The sequence below is a fragment of the Teleopsis dalmanni genome, chromosome 1 (genome assembly GCF_002237135.1).
Source record: "Teleopsis dalmanni isolate 2A chromosome 1, ASM223713v2, whole genome shotgun sequence".
Lineage (NCBI taxonomy): Eukaryota > Metazoa > Arthropoda > Insecta > Diptera > Diopsidae > Teleopsis > Teleopsis dalmanni.
In genome coordinates, this window is record NC_051846.1 from 196,936,856 (window position 1) to 196,957,697 (window position 20,842).

The 20,842-nt window shown below is 28.3% G+C and overlaps 1 protein-coding gene across 1 annotated transcript; it reads left to right on the forward strand.

Moving 5' to 3' along the window:
* Positions 1 to 5,701: 5,701 nt before the first annotated feature.
* LOC119673394 lies at positions 5,702 to 15,500 on the forward strand. Its single transcript, XM_038084663.1, has 4 exons — positions 5,702 to 5,793; positions 10,154 to 10,747; positions 14,635 to 15,375; positions 15,431 to 15,500. The coding sequence occupies exons 2-4, from the start codon at positions 10,159 to 10,161 to the stop codon at positions 15,436 to 15,438; spliced, it is 1,338 nt and encodes a 445-aa protein (XP_037940591.1). The 5' UTR covers positions 5,702 to 5,793; positions 10,154 to 10,158; the 3' UTR covers positions 15,439 to 15,500.
* Positions 15,501 to 20,842: the final 5,342 nt, after the last annotated feature.

Here is a 20,842-nt window from a genome sequence, read left to right on the forward strand (position 1 = left end):
TTTGTTAATAGGATTAATTGTCAGATATGTTCAATAAATTTTTTAATACATTTTTCATGTTATTAATATGTACAAAAAATAATTGTTTATTATTTAAATGCTATTATCGTTAAGTTTTAATATAGAAAATTATTTAAAATTTTTGTTTTTGTTTTTTGTTTTTATTTATACAATCCTTTTCAATATGAAATTGCCAACGTTTCAAAGGATTTTGATTTCTTCTTTAGTTGTGGGATCATTGAATAACTGGTTACAAGCTTTTGATAATAGCTTTTAAATAATAAATAATTAAATTAAGTAAACTCTAAAGAAATAAAGCAGACAAAATAATTGCATTGGAATAGATTATAAGTTAATTAAATATTTTAGAAAAAAATTAAATAAAATATTAAGCAGAAGACTCGGCAAAAGCAATAATGATTGTTTCTTACAAAAATATTATATTAAAATAAAGCATATTTTTTGGCTGAACAGTTTTGAAATTGCTAAAGAAAATTTCTTTGAATTGGTCTAAAGAGTACGAAATTTAAATTACTAAAGCTTGTACAACAACCATACATTAATATAGATTTTTAGATAAGTTATTAATAGATGGCACTATGTTTGGTAAATGAATTTCATAAAGTGTTCTCATGTAAAAAGAAATTTTCGTCTTATACCATTTATATGGTTTAAGTCTAAACTAAATTCATAAAATATCGTTGACGTTAACATGAATTGCAAACAATATAATTTCAGATGGCGCTATAACTCAAACTAAACTGTCTTACCGACTATGTTTTTTCAAAAGGTAAAGATCGTAAATATTGCGGTGTTTGATGAAAGTTCTATAAGATGTAAGCACAGACACAGGCAAATAATATTATTTGTTATAAGTATAAAGCTTGTAAGTTATAAAGCTTTTAGCCAAATTTATACAATTATCTTTCCAAGCTCAAGCAAGTTTGCTTTATTCAAAAGCTTTGCATCTGTAAAAACTTGTCGAAGTTTTGTTAAATTCTGATAAGAATTTTATAACTTATTTGGAACTTTGCCATAACAATATTATAAGAGCGCCAAAATTCTAATTTGAAATATTAATGTTCAATGGATTAACTTCATAATTTTATATAAAAAACATAAAACAATTAAAAACAGTTTAATTTGTTACAATGGAAATCGTATTAATATTTTTACAAATATAAGATATTCTTAAAAATAATAATTCATAAATTCCATGTTTTAATAAATTCAATTGTATTAATTATTTTTCAGATGTCTGTCTGTTCTTTTATAATGACTTTGATTATATATGGATATATATAAACACATTATAAAACAAAAATAATGCAAATGACTTAATTTATTTATTGTTAATGTTTTAACAAAGTTAATTGTTGCTTAACGCACATCTCTTTCCATACTGAGTGAAAGGCAATCTGGAATTCATTTTGCTAATCATTTCTACAGAAGAAACTAGCTTTCCATAAACTTTGATTCAATGATTCTGCTTTTAGAAAGTTCTTTTTTAAAATATAACGACATTCAATTAACTGACAATGTCCCACCTAACATCGTATATTTATCGAATAATATTTAGTAGATCATATATGTATTGATCACGTATACATATATAAATATGTATACGTGATCAATGTTTATAATTATTTATACATGTATCCAAAGTTGTTGTACAGATAAAAAGGTTAACAGTGTATTATATACCAGGAGGCTATGAGACTTATATTTGCCTCATTAGATTTGTGAATAAAATTACATTTTGCATATGTATGAAAAAGTGATACAATATCTACTGACGCACCCTGAAAAATGTGTTTTTGGTGCTGCTTATAGACAAGTGAAATTATTGAACCATGTATTTTCAAAAATGTAGTAAATCGAAATATCGTCTTCAATTACACCCGAAACAGAACAATAAAGAACGATTTGATTCTTCCATATGTGAGTTTGCATGCTCTGGACTTATTGAAGTAAATGTTCGATGACTATATTCTATATAGATCAAGTGATTTACCAACAGTGGCTCATTTTTCGTAAATTCTTTTAAATACTTGGTCTAAACAGACAATTCAACACATATTCTAGCTGAGATCGCTCTTCGTCACATACAATATTATATATTTAAAAAAGCTGTGGAAAAGTGAATCATCGAAATATAATTTTAACGAGTAATTCATCGAACGTCTTTGTCTTCATTAAAATTGCATAAAATTATATTATCTATTGAACATAAAATAAACTTTTAATATTTTATAAATCTGTTTATTTTAGCGCGTTTTTTTTTAATCTTTTTTTTAATGTGAAATCCTACACCTCTTAACAGATAGATAGAGGTATGCTTCCATATATATACATGCTTGTATATGAGAACCAATATTTTTACTCGTGATTTGAAACGTGACCTTATAACATGTTTACAAATTACAAACACAACATTATGTTATACCGAAGATATCACTACACGATCTTTTTCTGGCTTTGAAATAAAATTGAACCTACATATGTGTGAGTTAAAACCACATATTTTGATGTGTGGTTTCTCTAAGATACTACCATATCAATAAAGAAATAATAAAGATTTAAAAAGTCAAAACATTACCTCAGCAAATGACTCAACATGGTCAAATACTATATAGTTGAAGTGTGAATTGCAAGCACTGATATCTCTGGCATATAATGGAACCATATGCATTTGAAAATATAATCTAAAAGAATAAAATATATCATATAAAACATTTGAGTTATGAATTGAACACGAAAACTCTAATACAAAATATTGAACCCGAAAAAATGTTTTAGAATTTAGATTATAAGAGCATCAAATAACAACGGTTGTGACCAGAATTTAAGAATAAGACCTATAGCTTCTTAACGTGTCTAATAACAATAAAATCTGTGGATTAATTCGTAAGCAATGAAGTTTGCCTAAATGGAGTTTTTATATAAATCAGACGCATATCCATAATGATTCCAATAAAAGTACTATAATTCTATAGACCGAACTGTCGACTAATGATTAAAATTCTTAGGAATACTTCTAATATAGTATATATATAAAAAACAAAGCAAAATACGAAATGGTCGTGGTACAAGGTCGGTCTAGTCTATATAGTCTCGATTGGCGGCACTGCAAGTATATATCACTATACTTAAAATATAAACTAATAGAAAAAAAAATTCCAATAAAGTAATATTGGAAAATAATTCAGAAACCCATATTGTTTGCAGATGTTGGAGTGCCTCTCAACAAATTTTGGTGTTTAAGTTCAATAATTCACCACTTATCCAGTAGTGAAACACCGTGCTCTCTGAGAGTCTTAAAACTATCAACTACAAATTATTATATCATATATATTATTATATCCTATATGCTACCGTATCTTCATCACTATATATCAGTTTTCCCAAATTTAAGTATCACAACATTATGCTATTTATCCTTTCAAATTAGCAAGCTTAGCGTACCTGTATTAAAATTAATTAATTTTTTTATTATATATCGGATATTTTAAGCATTATGTAAACTTTTTTATTAAAAATTGTTTTTAGTTTTTTATAGAAATTTTAATTTTTATAAAAAATTTTATAGAAAAGATATATTGTATATAAATATTTATACGTTTAATAACTAAAAAAACTATTTTAATTAAGAAGTTATTATATAAACATATAAACCTTTAAATAACAACCGCATTATTAACAAAAAGTGAATTGAAAATCATTAAATGAAAATCATTTTTTGAACGTATTCCTATCCACATCACTATATTTAGTTCTATCACGAATGTCATCCCTTTCTTCTTCTTCTACTAGTGAGATTACATCACAAATAAATAAAAAAAAGTTCATTTAGTACCAAATATATAAATAGTCAAATTTCCATTTTTTTCAAGATGGCGGCTACAAAGAATTGTCGGAACCCCAAGTCAGATTACACATAAACAATACAACATCCGAATATTAGTACAGTAGGCGTTCATTTCAACGAATGATTTTTGCACGAAGAACAAAAATGATTCGTTCGAAAAAGAATGAAGAATTCATTAAATCGTATGAATTGATTAAATGGAATGAATATATTAATCAAAGAATATAGGTACGAGTAGATCAATTATTATTTTTTAAAAATTGTATTTTCTCTTTCTGGATACTTTCTATTTTTGATTTTCTATAACCATTACATCTCGTAAAATCATGATTCATGATTTTTGTACAACGTAATTTATTTTCTGTAGTCCTATATTATGGAAAAAGGATACGAATGTGCAAACTTATGAGTAACTTATTACTCAAAAAAGGTACTTGTAGTAGAACTCAATTAAAACTCAAGTAAAGTACAAACTGATAGCGTAACACAAATAAAGTGCCAAATTACGCTCTTTACAACAGTTTTGTGTAAAATCTGGTGAGAACACCAGTGCCGCCCAAATAAACAATACAAAAATTTGAATTCAAACCAAAACAGCTGATTCACACATCATCTCAAATTTTATTTGAAATAAAATGTACGAGTAAAGTCTGTGTAGCATTTTCGACAGGGATGTTACGCTCTCTCAAATGCTCTCATTTACTCGAAAGTTAACTGGTGAAACGCACTTGTATACACACCGTGTTACTCAAAGTTACTACGAATAGCTCGTGGAACAGACCTAATATAAATATATACCGTATATGTATGCTATGCTATAGTATCTATAATATTATAAATAAATTATAGTGATTTATCCGGTATATTTTTTGAAAGATGAATGTAATTGGAAATAATCTTATTGTACTTAATTAATTGAGTTACTAACCTAATAAAATCAAAATGAATCTGAATGAGCAAAATTGAAGTGAAATGATATTCGCAGTACTTTTAATTTTAGTTAAGCAAATAAAATAAAAATTAATTTTAAAATAATTTATTTCTTTCAATTAATTCTAATTAGGTAGTCTTAATTATTAATCAAGAATTTTTTATGTAGTAATTTGCAACTAGTTGGAATCCAATTGATTTCAAATATGTCAAGAAAGTTTCAAATAAATGCAAACAGTTCTACAAATATATTAATCAGTTAAGTTTAAGTTTAATCAGTTAATCAATAAGGGAAATTCTAAGTTGTGCCGATAATGTAGTGATGTGTCGATACGTGTTGATAAATGGCTGAATGTGTGCAGTGCAAAAAATCTCCCATTTGGTTTAGCATCAACTTAGCCTAACTCGCACACGTCCTTAGTAATTTGCAACCAATTGGAATTCAATTGATTTCGAAAATTTCAAGATAGTTTCAAATAAATACAATGAGTTCTATATATATATATTGAATTATATCATAAATAAAATATTTTGCCTTATAAAAAGGACACAAAGGCGCAACAAGCGCCATAACATAATAATTAATAAATTCAAAATAAATCAATAATGTAATTATGTTAATATTAATTTATATAATTATTTACTGAATTAAATATTATTTAATTATAATAAAATAAGTTTGTTTAAACCAAATATAATATTTGAATTTTAATAATAATAATTTTATTATAATAATATTGTAGATATTCTCACACAATCTAACAATATATAAAAATGTTGTGAAACAAATTAAGAGGATACGCAAATAAGTTTATTATGGCAATTCTGTAAAGATAAATGAATTCTTACGAAGTAGCATTGCCGCTTCGGAGCAAAATACTCATCACTTTCGATAATTGCTCGACGGCGGCAGTTCGAATTTGCGTACGGAAAGTTTTGTTCAACTGTGAAGTTTTTAAAGTTTTTTGTTCGTAATTTAAAATTTATACATTTGGGTAAGTGTGATTTATATTATAATTAAACAATTACAATTAAATAAAATAAAATTTATTTTATAAAAAATTCAAGTTTTTATTGAACTTTTTACGATTCCAAAAGTTTTCTTATATATTTCGTCGGAGATTGCACCATTAGAAAGAAAAGTTATAGAAAATAATAAATAAGTGCCAAATAGCCAAAAGTATTTAATAGTTAAAATTGTAAATTATTAATAATAATATTTTGATTTCTAAAAAATTTGAATTCAGTTCCCGAAGGCGCTGATTTGTTTTAGAAATACGAGTGGTCCAGCCTTGCAAAAAGTTTCGTGTGTGTAAAAGCGTTATTTAATTTTTTTTTTCCTATTTTTCGTGAAAGTTTGGAGTAGTAGATTAATTTGTTAAAAAAAATAAAGAATGGAATAGATATTTAATAGTGTAAATTGTACATTTTTAATGAAAATATACTGATTTCTTAAATACTAGGATTCAGATACCGAAGGCGCTGTTTTTTTTATAAAAAACGAGAGCTGCGCCACTCGGCTTGCAAAAAACTTCACGTAAGCAAACTTGCGTTTTTTTTAATTTATTCTTTTTTGTGAAAGATTGCACCATTATTAAAATTAAAAAATAAATACTTTATAATAAATAATTATTAAATACTCGTAGTGTAAATTATTTCTTTTTATTGTTATTTCTAAGCAATTCTAATGTGGATATTAAAGGCACTGATTTTTTAAAACGAGAGCTGCGCCGCTCGGCTTACAAAAAACTTCACGTAAGCAAACTTGAGTTTTTTTTAATTTATTCTTTTTCGAATAAATTAAAAAAAAATTATTATTAAAATTAAAAAATAAATACTTTATAATGAATAATTATTAAATACTCGTAGTGTAAATTATTTATTTTTATTGTGATTTCTAAGCAATTCTAATGTGGATATTGAAGGCACTGATTTTTTTTTTATATAAAAAACGAGACCTGCGCCACTCGGCTTGCAAAAAATTTCATATAAGCTAAATTGCGTTTTTTTTTTAATTTTTTTTTTAATAAATAAAATAAAAAATAAATACTTTATAATCAATAATTATTTAAAATATGATTTACAAGCCTTGATTTATTAAATATATTAAGCCTTCGTTCGGTTTGCAAAAAGTTCTTTTTTCAGTTTTTTTTTTTGTGAAAAATTGCACCATCAGAAGTATTGTTGAAACTTAAAAATAAATAATTTATACAATAATTACTTTATAGTGAAAATTGTACACTTTTAATGAAAATATTGTGATATCAAAGAAATCTAGAAATTCTAAGAAAAATTCGGTACCAGGCGCAGATTTGTTTTAGACATACTAGCACATACTAGCACTGCTTGCAAAAGTTTTGTCTAAGCGAAAACGGGTTTTTTTTTCCATTTTTTTTTTTGTTAAATTAAACATTTTTAATAAAAATATTATATCAAAAAAATTCGATCCAGATACCAAAAGCCCTGATTTTTTTAGATACACTGCAATGATCGGCTTGAAAAATTTCTTTTAAGCAAAAGCATTATTTATTTGTTTTTGTATTGAACATTGTTTAATGCGGCACTGATCGTAAAAATTTTATTCTGTTTGGAAAAATCAACAACAATCAAAGTTAAAACAGTGACAAAAGTTAGTTAGAATAAGAAATGAAAAAAAAATTAATTTTTTATTGCTATTATTCCGTGCAATAACACTAACAGCTGTATGAGGACGACTAAAACAGTTGTTGCTACAATAATATATCTGTGTTCTAAGTGTTCTGTATTTTTTAGTACTCATTATTTGTTAGTTTTTGTAAGAATCAGTATTTTTCTTCAATTCTTGATTTTCTATCAAATTTCAAAATCAAATAGTCACATAAATAATCAAATGTGAAAAAAGGAAAAAAAACACCACAGCACGAGTACTGGTGCCATCAATTCTCATATAGCAACAAATTAATCAAATTATGGACGTGTGCGAGTTAGGCTAAGTTGATGCTAAACCAAATGGGAGATTTTTTGGGATTTTTTGCACTGCACACATTTTGCCATTTATCAACACGTATCGACACATCAATACATTATCGACACAACTTAGAATTTCCCTCATTTAGAACGCAACTTAGCCTAACTCGCACACGACCTATATATAATTTTCTGTGCTTAAAGCAAAACAGTTTAGTTTGGGTGAACTAAGCGTTCACGGGGTCCAATAGCTCCAACATTTGTTTAGGGCGCTTTGCCAGTAATATGGTTATTGTATATATGAGCCAACAATATAAAGAAGTTTTCAAAAATTGGGTAATTAGATAAGTCCATGTTTTTTTGATATATAGCAGACTTTCATTTTAACACAGGAGTTATAATACCTTCACACTGTCTCATTTAAGCACTTGCCTATTTATTTAATGAGCCTATTTATGCAACTGTTAGAATTTTTATAAACTTTTGTAAACTTCTCTTAATAATATTACACAAAAAAATTAATTATATTAATTGATATGTTAAATAATTTATATACATTTTATTTATCATTTCCATATTCAATTAATAAAAACAAATATTTTATTAAATACTTCCTCAGTGCTCAGCTGTTGTTTGTTTACATTTTACTTATAAAACATGAGCCACATATTTGGAATTTCAATTATTTCCCTTAAGGGAAATTTATTTTTAAGGGTTGCATTCGACTTAAATTGCCTTAAATGAGCTGATTGGAAAACACTTTGTATGGTAAATCATCCTCATTAGTCGCTATAATAAGCAAAACCGCCTAAATGAGACAGTGTGAATGTACTATTACTGCGCATCCTTTACAAATAATCGAAATATTAGTTAACTTAAGTTTTCAATTAAAATTTTTTAACTATTTTCAAACTAATTTTTCTTTTTATTTTAAAAACACAGTGATGTTAAAAAACACTATTATATATCAACACGAATAGTTACTCGTATGGTCCTTTAAAATATATCTTTCAAAATGTATCTAGAAATATAAAATCATTTCATATATTAGTTTAGAAATGATTTTAAAAATTTAGCATGGAGTTTTATATAAGTATTTGTAGACCCTCGATACTCGGTATTTAAAACTTTATCTTTAGGTTTTTAAGTTTACACATTTCATTAATGTTTAAGTAATTATCACTTACTTAAATGTAAATGTTGGTATTTACCAGAATTTCGAGTAGGGTGAATTAAAAAAAAAATTAGGTAAATTAGGTGTTACCATTGTAAACAGAAAACTGATATATAACCAAATACTTCGTCCGTCACTTCTATATGGTTGTGTAACGTTTAGCAAAGCTTCAAACACTACTATTCACCAGCTACAAATAGCACAAAGCCAGGCTCTGAGAAGACTTTTCAAAGTTCCATGGTACATTAGGACGAATGACATCCTCAGGGACATCAAGATTGATCCCATCAAAAAATACATAAAGGATAGAGCCCTGAAATTATTTGCGAAATCTGACAGACTTACCAACACCGCGTAACCAAATCTCAGAATGGTTACAGGCTACTCGGGGAGGTATGCAGATCTGAGGTCAATTATTGCTTAGTCTGATGAAGTGATAAACAAAAATCCACTCAAGGCCCAAAGAGGGGTTTTGAAGAAACCTCGCTGTTAATAGAGAGTAAAAGTGGTCAGGTGCACTGACTCAACTAGCCTCAACATAATATTGTGAAAATTTTAAAAGATATTTAATAAATAAATTTGAAATTCTTTAACCAAAAACTAAACTAAGGTCGTGTGCGAGTTAGGCTAAGTTGCGTTCTAAATGAGGGAAATACTAAGTTGTGCCGATAATGTAGTGATGTGTCGATACGTGTTGATAAATGGCTAAATGTGTGCAGTGCAAAAAATCCCAAAAAATCTCCCATTTAGTTTAGCATCAACTTAGCCTAACTCGCACAGCACACGTCCTAAATATCCTTAAGTGCAGTGCAACAAATCCCTAGGAAATTTCAATTTACTCGAACTAGCACACGGCAAGTACATTCTTGTTTGTAGGAAAAAAAATGTTAATATAGAGTCAAACTTCAAAAATGTTTGCGCTCAAATGGTTTCTTCTGACATTTTTGGTGATGTTGGATAGCACTTTTGTTCTAAAACTGTTGTGTTCTTTTGGTTTTGATACTTGATATATGTAAATAATATCCACCAGATATACATATATCCACCAAATTGAATATGTTGCATAGGTGAAGTGAAAAATACTTACTAATTCATGTGAATTTAATAATAGCACAATTTATATGTAAATAGTACGACATTTTTCATATGTATCTTGGATACTTTAGTAATTGATGTTGAGAATATTTTCTTATTATACTTGGATAATTATAAAAAAGGTTTTTCTTTCTTTATAGCCAAAATGTATAAGTTCAAGAAGAATTTTAAGAATGTCATGAAGAAAAGGATGAGAGGTACTTATTACAATTACGCTTGTGGGTTTCCGGAAAACAATACTGCTGTGGTTTTCTGTAATACCGAAAACGATTTGTGGAAGAACGATGGGGGCATACTTTTTGAATATGAAATCGAGAATGTTGTAATTGAGGACTCCATTATAAACTTCAGGGATTTTCATAAGGATTTGGCTGAAAAGTTGCAACTTAATTCCATCAATACTGACTATGATTGTGTGCCCGACTTTAATATTAAAAACATAAATTATATAGTTGATATGAAACTGTTACATGCATCTGGACCGCTTAAACATTTTATGCCAACTAAGTACCAATGTTTTTATCGCGATATTGTTGGTTATGAGAAAAAAACTAAAATTGTGTTCTGCATGACTGATACTGGCACAACTATACAATACGTAAGAAATAATGAAAATATGTTCGATGTGAGTGAGGAGAGCGGAAATAAAGAAAAAAATATCCGAGATTACTTATATATCTGTAACGATCTTATTGAAAACTATAAGAAGGCTTATGAAGCTTCGCTTATATATGGTAAGTTTACTGTTTTTATTATAAAATATTGTCAATCAAATAATCATTCATAATCCTTTTCTGAAATATGTTTATTGGTCTACAATAAAATTATATGAACTGTCAATAATTTTGGTTTGAAATCGACGTAGTTAAAAATTTTTATAACTCATTCCACATACTGCATTTTTCTTGGTCTTCTTTAAATGAGGGGAAACAGACCAGTGTTTTTAATGAACCCTGCATCTGTGAGTTACATATTAAGAGTATTTAAGTTAAGAACAAGGTAAAACCAAGGCACTTAATCAGTAGACCATTATGCCGGAACACAGAAGGAAATTCAAGCACCCAAACTAGAATAGAATACTTTAACTCAAGTTTCTGAAAGCCAGTGATACTTAATAACATTTTATAGGATCAACTTAACGCCTGTAGAGAGCAGTACAATATATCTCTTGGTTGCTGTACTTCATACATCTTACACATACAATACAATGCAAATTAAGTTTCTTGGTTTATTAACTGAATCTAAAAAATAAGAGAATAAGAGAAAGAGAAAGAGAATAAGAACATTGGTTATGATTAGAACATTATTACACAACAATCTCAAATTAATTCTTGCAAAAGCTGAGTAATAACCGACAAAATGCGCTATGCTATCCACAGCCTCGACACATAATTGGGTTATCGTATGCAGTGCCCATCGGTGTTGCGCTCTGTAATAATTCGAATAGTATTTTGAGGAACCTTCTCTTTTATTGTATGAGTAATTTTACCAGTGGAAAGAGCATATAAAATGAATGCCACAACGAAGGTATTTTGCAGATCTAACGACGAAAATTGATTTTGCGCCTATATGTGTCATAGCCGAGACTTAATTGGTCAATCTTTAAGCAATTTATTGCAATTTATTACGATGTGATTTATTGCATTTTGCAACGCTGTTTAACTTAATTATATATTTACTGATCATTTTTTAAGAACTTAAGGAGTTAACAAGAGTATTGAATTTAACTTTATTGTTAAAGCAGATAGCGCTGTACTTTCCGGAACAATCCATGCTGAATAAGTTTTTCGATATTCCAGCAAGCAATTTCAGTATAACACAATCTTCTAATAAAAAGGCTGTTGTCACACTTCCAATGTGAATACTTCCAATGTAAATGTAATACTTAGTTTGATTGTTCAAGTACCACCTAGATCCCTTACCAGTAGAGGTTAATATTTCCATTATTATCATCAGTATTAAAAATATGAGTTAACCTAGTTTAGTTAAGGTTCTCTAAATTTAACCATTCTCTTCAAGGAAATAGATATCAATCGTCCATTGACATCGGAAATAACAGACATGAATCTATAAAGTACTGGTAGAACTGTCTATTACATATATTCGATTTATATATATGGTATATATTGAATTTTTCATAAGTACATAGTTGTTATTTGTTACAGAACACGAGTACACTTGGACTACAAGAGCAAGTCTTATTGTGTTATCATAAAAATATTTTATTGCAAGTTAGCTGGATTTAAATTTTTAGATAGATATACATTATATAGTTACATACACAGTACTTTACAGTACATTATCTTGTTCCTCCTCTGACTCACAACTGTAACAGTAACCTTTTACCAGATTGAGTATTCCATAAAACCAGAGTGATGAAATCCAATTAGTGGATTTGATCTTATCTGATTGCCATATTAAACGTATTAAAGACACTCTTATCGGATTATTATATTAAGCGCATTAAATACTTGATTTTATCGGATTGTTATTTAAGCGTATAGTCTGATATATATATTGTTACGAATCAGAGCAATCAGTGTTCAACCTATTAATTAAAAGTTTGATTTTCTCTAATCATATATTATATATAACAATATATGACGTATGAATTTATATATAATCTGATTGCAGCACATAAAGATAAAAGTTATTACATAATTTAGCGGAATAAACGAAATAAGAAGCTCTATAATATAATAAAAAGAACAATTTAGTATTAAATATGACAAAAATTTTATAATTTTTTAATATCAATTTTCATTGATTTCTAAAAACTTTGAAACTAATAATTTTAGTACTTTAAATATGGAAATTAAACATTTACAGCTAGGTGAACGTTCCTTTGGGTGCGTTCATCTCGAATGTCTTGAGGTAACATTTACCACGAATATTCGCAGGTAATCGCACCTTTATATGAATTAGTGTACGATTTCATTTGTTTTTATTTATTGATTGCTTTAATGCGGTTTCAATACATGGAATATTTGTAATTAGTTGTGTCAGTATGTTTTTATAACTTAGTGAAGGAGATATATAAATAAATTGAATCGATGTATCCATGTCCATTTATATGTGTGGTTGACGTTTAATAATAAATTAGTTATGGAACTAGAAAAACAAAATTTAATATTTTACTTCTAAAAAACTAAATTTAAACACTTATCGAAATAAATGAAATCTAATGACTATATCCTGTATAAACTGACCAATATTGCTGAGCATTCTTCATTGTTTGTAAAATTATTAAATTGCATATTTAATGCGCTTAATTTGGGTTTAAATGTCTTAAACCTGATTTTTCTACCTGATTTTGGATAATTGCTTAACTAAACTCTTAATACCCACTGCTACAAAAAACCACTGATTAGTGAATAGTTAAATGTTGTTGAATGTTGCTACTGTAGCCCGGATAGTTTCCTCTTTCTTAAGAAAGCTCACTTACATTTTTCTTTTTGGTAACCTGAGGAACTCCAACATTAAATGTAAAAAGAGGTAACAACTCTATAATGCTATAAAACATAACATATGTTTTACTGAAAAACATTTTTTTACAAACAAATCATTAATCATTTTTATATTTTAATAAAATATTTAAATTTGCAAACTTTCTCATTAAAATATTTCTACCTTTCAAAAAGCTATATATAAAAATGCTTCCCACACTTTATAATCGATATATTAAAATACAATACATCGAATTAATTCCGTTTACTTTTGTTTTATTCTGAAGTTGGTTATGAAAACCTTTACTACGTCATGTAATAAATGTCAATCCATTCATTTATAAGTAACGTTACTTTCAGTTACCGTACTATCGCTAATAGTCTGAGAGTTTCATTTATTTATTATTGAGACGCCTTTCATGACCCCGGATAGAGGCTATGAGTCTCACTACGATCTATAAATGTAATCGTGGAAACATCCAATCGTTCGTCCTCAATCGTCCGTTGTTAATCATTCAATCATCCTAATAAATGACTCATGAATAATCATATTAATCATCCAATCCTTCTAAAAAATACTTGCCTTGCTCAGATTAATTAGACAATTTTTAATGTCCAAATAATTTAAAAAAAATTTTTGATCGTACTACCTTAAGTATTTGTAAAAATGGTGTTGTTCTGAGTTAAATTTGATTTGAAAACACATTTTACGAAGAATCAGTACACTACTAAAAAATGGATGTCTACTGTTAAAAATATAAGAAAAATACATCGAATAGCGTTCATTTCGTATTCATCGAATAAAAATCCGGTTGTGTACATTTCACTTCACCATATCGCATAAATGTTTATGCAAAGCCATGATTCCAATAAAAGTCTTACCCTCTTATTACATGCCTCCCTCCTAATACATTATGATCCTGCTAACTGCTTTTTAATCTAAACGCACTATGTATATATTTAGATACCTATAGTTGTTCTACTCATTTAAATAAGTATGTACATAATATTAAAAATATTATATCATATCCATATCAGAAGGGAAGCACTCTGTATATACATATTATATACTTATACCGTATAAATTACAGTTCAATCTTTACATACATGTATATTTAGTAATCCTACGATTTTACTGTGTTACTATTTACTATTTACGTTTTTATTCTTTTCAGATCAATTTCGCAATTTACACCAATTGTATGATACTGAGAGTGAGGAGTCAGAACAATCTGAACACTGCGATCTATTGGAGGATTCATACCTACCTCACCTCTCTGACCAGTCTGACCTCTACTCTGGTCTCTCCGACCGCTTTTCTGACTACTCTGGCCTCTCCGACCACTCTACTGACTACTCTGGCGATTCTGACTTTGGCAACTCATTTGTGGAATATTCCACTGATAGCGAAGAGTTACAAATTTCTGAAATGCCGGCTTTTGTGTTCAAGAATAAGATATACGAAATTACTGACGTTCAAGTCGAAAACAATTGCTTCCAGTCGTTGGTGTTGAACGATAAAATCTGCGAAGATTTGTATACTATAAAAGTTTTTAAAAGACAAGACGATATGGAATTATATGAAAACTTGTATTGTCATCTGTCTGTTAACAAAATTAAGAAATTTATGCTTAATGTTTCTCCTTCCATCGGAGCTAGAGCACGACCTGGTATTGCAGACCCAGCAAATCAAATCGTTTGCAATAAAGTGGGCATCACTTTAATGGGTGGTTTTGGAGAAGAGACTGACGCAGTAGTAAATTATGAATGTATTATTTTGAAAAACAACTACTCTATACCCAGGAAGACTCTCGTTCTTGTGATCACAAAGTTTGGCACTGGTATGACAGCGAAAGACTTTTATCATGTGTCAGGAGATCCAAATGGATTTATGGTGAAAAAAATTAAAATTAAAGGTAAGATTTTTAAAGATTTTAATTTTTATTATAATTAAAAGTATATAAATTGTAGATGATTAAATATTCAATATGATTTTACTTCTCAAGGACAAGGACAAGATTGAAAAATCTTATGCCATTGTTTGAAGATACAAATTCTAAATTCATCAAATTTTAAAATGATTATGTTTTTGTTTTGATAATGTTAACAAAAATATTAAAATTTATAAAATTTTTAAACAAAAAAAAACCAAAACTCAAACTTATTTGATCTACATGAAAACATGTTGCATCATCTTCCGCCATCGGTATTAGTCGTTGTTGTTAAAATTGTTTTTAATGTCCTTACAGCAATTAGGATATGACAGATACTTGACAGATCTTCTAATACTATCAAGAGAAAAAAATGGGAAAAGAATTAAGATTTTAATAAGAGTTAATGTAATATCAGTAAAATTAGAGTATAAAAGTACATCCTCCTATCTTTTATATATCTTCAGCATTGAACATATTTTGTGGTATATGCAAAAACTGACTGGCTTCCCTACTTAGCATTATCTAATCTCAGAGTAATCACTAACCCCACAGGTTGGTACGCAAATCTTTGATCAGTCATTGAATAATCACGAAGTTTATGAGGAATACACAAATTAGTCAGTGAGAAGAGCGGGACTCTGCAGAAACCCCCCAGCTATCAAAGAGTAAAAGTGCCCAAATGTACGAACTCGAAAAAGGCTCAACATAATATTAAACATGTTTATACAGAAGTTTCTCATGAAAAATTATTATTGAAATTATTATTATTAATATTTCTTAAATGATATCCATATTCAATTTGCTATTTTGCACCAAATACCTTCCCAATCCTTTTTAATTTTTGGTTTTATCCCAATGCAGTGAGAACATCTCCAGCTGATCAAACAATTGAAATAGTAAGGTACGATCAAAATCGAGCATCGACAGCATACATGAGTACATAAGTTTATTTCATGATATGAATTTAATTTATCCATTATCCCTAGAGAAAGCAATTCAAGTCTATGATATTTCAACAAGAGGTGATGGGATATTCCAATCAGTTATACAATATTCCATCGCACCGATAGAGTAGGTGGTACAAAGAATGGAGCTCCGCAATAATAAAAGGAAACCAAAATAGGTTACTGCCTTTATATACAGACAAGTTGGGAGTTTGAATTAGAGCAGTTCTTCAATTACCTTCATTCAATTGTAGCAACTAATAATAACATCAGTGATAAAATACGCTGATGGCTGATTAAATCCAACAATGCCTACTGCAATTTAACAATGCTCTTTAAATACAGAAACCTCGCCAGAACATCTAAGTTTCGATGATTATGAATTCTGCATCAAAGATTTTTCTCATCGTAATTTCCCGTGTAACGAAACTTTTTGGAAATTTTCAAGTTGATTATTATTAAATTAGTATATGATTATTAGTAGAGTATATGCAGTTGTATAGAGTACTATATGTATATAATACTATAGTAGTATACTATTTACTACTATGTGTAGTGTAAACTGACAAAACGAGTAGAAAATTTTAACAAAATCACACAATTCATCGGATATGTGCTAAGAGGAAAGAAGAAAGATCTGGACGCAAACTAATCTAAAACGAAAAGCAATCTGATGACATTCCAATTCGGATCAGGAGTGGTAGTCGGGCCACACATTCTGAGATTAAAGAAAGTAGACCTTCACAGAAGACAGCTGGAGTAAGCAAATGTATCACACCAAGATGAAGGGCACACCGATGGAAGTCTTAAATGACTAATAGGGGACCCTACCTCGAAGTAATACTAACGTAGTCCTGGGGTCTCTAAGTATGAGGGGGATTGGTTTAGCCCATGCGATTAGGGCACTGACATTTCGGGGTGCCGGATTCACTCCTCCTTGCCGCAAAAAAAAATGTGTAGTATATAGTATAAGTATGATATATAGTATGATATATTTCATGTGAAAATTCGCAACTTAAAAGTTCAAAACCCCTAGGGCTAAGGTATATTAATAAATATATAGAGTAGTGAAAAAAAGTTACCCAAAAGGTTGAAATTTATCAAAATTAGTTGTTGCTTTATAGGTAGACTATAATTTTAGTGGAAAAAGTAACTCCAAAGGTTGAAATTTATCAAAATCAGTTGTAGCTTTATATAGACTATAATGGACTATAATTTTTTTATTCGTATTTTATTGAAATATAAAGAATATCCAATATTCAATATCTGGTTTAAGTACTTCTGTTAAAATTTTTTTTCTGCCTCTTCATTGCTGCAATTGGAAATATTCTTTTCGTGTGGTATGGATGCGTGTACGCATAAATATAAATGTAAGTAAATATCAAGTTTATTCAAGGGTTATTTATTATTATTTCAAACTAAATTTCATATAACATTAATAAAAAATATAAGTAAAAAATAGAAACAAAGTTATATCAAAATTTCTATAATATAATTAATAAATAATTATTAATTTAGTTCAGGTTTTGATGATTCTGATTTATTTCATTTGAACTTAAAATTATTTTCATTTTTATTACTTCAGAGTAGATGATGTTATGGATTTTTTATTAAAAGTTTGTTTATATTTGATTCTTTTTATTGCTGACTTTAAGCAAATTTCTGTCTTTTTATTTATGGTATTTTTTTATAAATTGTATCGAAACATTCATCCAATATATCCAATCGTGAGAGAATCTTATCTAAACGGTTTACATGAAACTCAATATTTATTAGTATACAAGATTGAAAGCAATATTTTGTTTATTATTTTAAAATACTGAATTTAATTAATATTTATGTAAGCATATAAATCTGATAATAGAAAACACCGCTTTATTATTTACATAAAATACATTCCCAGACTTTTTATTTATAATTTCATCTATGTTATAAGACTTTTGTGTGAAAAATAATTTTGCTTTCATGTTAGCAATACACAATATTAGTTAAAAGTTCTTAATATGATATATATTATACATAAAAATTTATAAATATATATATTAAGGTTTATATTGATTACAATAAATTATTTAATATGAATACATTATTATTATTATTTTATTAAATAAGAGATCGTGCACTGCGACCTAAAATATCTTTTGTGCCCCTTAGTCGGATTAGAGTGTTTCTGCAAGTCCGATTTCTTTTAGTCTTGAATCCATATGATCCATTAAATACCCTCCTAGGTGTTTCTTCCGCTTGTGTATCAATGCCGGACACCACTCCCCAAGCACATGATATGTAAAGTGTCTCTCTTCTCTACAGTATCTGCAGTCTGAGTTGGATTGAATTCCTAACTTCGATAGATGATTATTCAACCTACAGTGACCGATAAATAATACCGTAATAATTCTTAAGTTATTTTTTGAATATTAATACATTACAGATCTAAAAATACGTATGTATTCGTAAAATCAAAAAAAGAATTATCTTTTTTATATTGTCATCTTTTGTGTTTATTGTTGGTTTTATGTTGAGGGTTCTTCTTCTATTCCTAGTTAGTGCTACTTAATTTACCTTTACTGCAAATAATGACACTCCGACGAGAACTGTTAGCTGCACTAGTTCGTCGATGCTAGTGGATTCCGGAGCCATAGTCCTCTCAGAACTATGGAAATTGTGTTTTTTTATAACCTGTTTGTTTACTTTTTCTTTTTTTCTAACATCTTTATCTCTAACAATGCAACTCTATGAAGGACTAGCCCTCCTTACTACCCGTTACCTACATTAATTATATCAATAACGGAAAGATTTAAAAATTAGACAAAACTGCTTTACTGATTTACTCGGCATCCATATAATAAACTTAAATATGTAGTTATATTATCTGAAACTAATGTTACTATTATATATTATATTACGAAAATTAGTATATATTCTTAAATGACAATATTGTCATTTATTTATATCATTTGCTGACGATACAGCTATCTTGTGCCGACATAAAAATGCCACAATCGCTTCCAGTCAACTGCAAAATCATTTGTGATTCGTAGAAAGATGATTATCACTATGGCGAATTAAAGTCAATGAACAAAAATGTCGTCATATAACATGTTCTCTTAACATATCCTCCTCACCAACTATCACTCTCAACGGAATCGTAGTTCTGCAAACAGAAACAGTGACGTACCTTGGTATTCACCTTGACGAACGCTTAACTTTTGGCGGAAACATATTGAAACAAAAAAGACTCAAATGAAGCTCAAGGCTATAACCTTTCACTGGCTAATCGGGCATCAGTTTCTCTTATGTTTAGAGTACAAAGTCTTGTTATACAACCAAGTCAACCAATCTGGATGTATGGCTTATAGCTTTATGGCTATATATCCCTCAAAGAGCTCAAGCAAAGATTCTAAGAATGATAACTGGCGCACCCTGGTATATCAGAAATTAAAGCATACATTTCGATTTGAGAGTTCCGCTGGTTAAAGTCAAGTTTGTGAGAAATAGGCAAAAACATGTTTCAAATCTTGTAAACCATATAAATCCGCTGGCTAGACCTCTTATTAATATGACAACTTCATCTAGACTGAAACGGAATGATAGACCCGCCATCCTGCTTTGCCTGAAGATCATCCCGATTAATTCAACTAATACGCCGTGATATCTGATAATAAACCCTGGCTACTTATTCAGAGGCCCATTGAAATAATTTACATATCATTATATATTTCATTATAGTATGTTTATATAAAATAATTTGTAATGTAATGTTATTAGTCTTTAAGATTCTAAAACTTATTGTTAGACTTTAATTTTAAGCAATTCAATAAAGACATATTGTTAAATGAAATAAAAAAAAATTTATTTTGTATCGCAATGTATTGAACTTGATAGCTCATAATTATTACATTATGCTTAATTGCAAACCAAACAAAAATTTTACCAACAAAAATTATTATGAATAGCCATCAAATAATATTTTTGATTCAACTTGACCAACAACCAACTGTATAATAAAAATGAATTTCATTCATTCATCCTTCGCATACATCCGTTACTACTCTGCCTTAGTATCACATGAGACTAGTGAAGAAAATACTATTCGAAATACTCACATATATACCAAGAAAATTAATTATACTAGTCAGCTCATTCGGTATAAAAAAATCTTAATCAATAATTTGTTATATTGCTAGTTACAAATTATTTTGATTAATTTCATTAAAAATTTTATATAACTAACATAATAGTTTTTCAGTATAAAAAATTGCCCAAGCAGTAATCATTAGTAAAACGTATTCATTATAATTCTAAATGGTTTTAATCTATGCTGTAAAAATAAGGTTTTGAAATATGATAGCGTTTTCCATTTTCAATATTTTAAAAACATAATTGTGAAATTATATATATGTGCATGTAATTTATAAATTATTGTTATAGATTCAATTGTAAATTAATTTTATTGTTTTTGAACATTTATATTAAATAAAACCAAATTAAAAGTATTGTTTATTGTG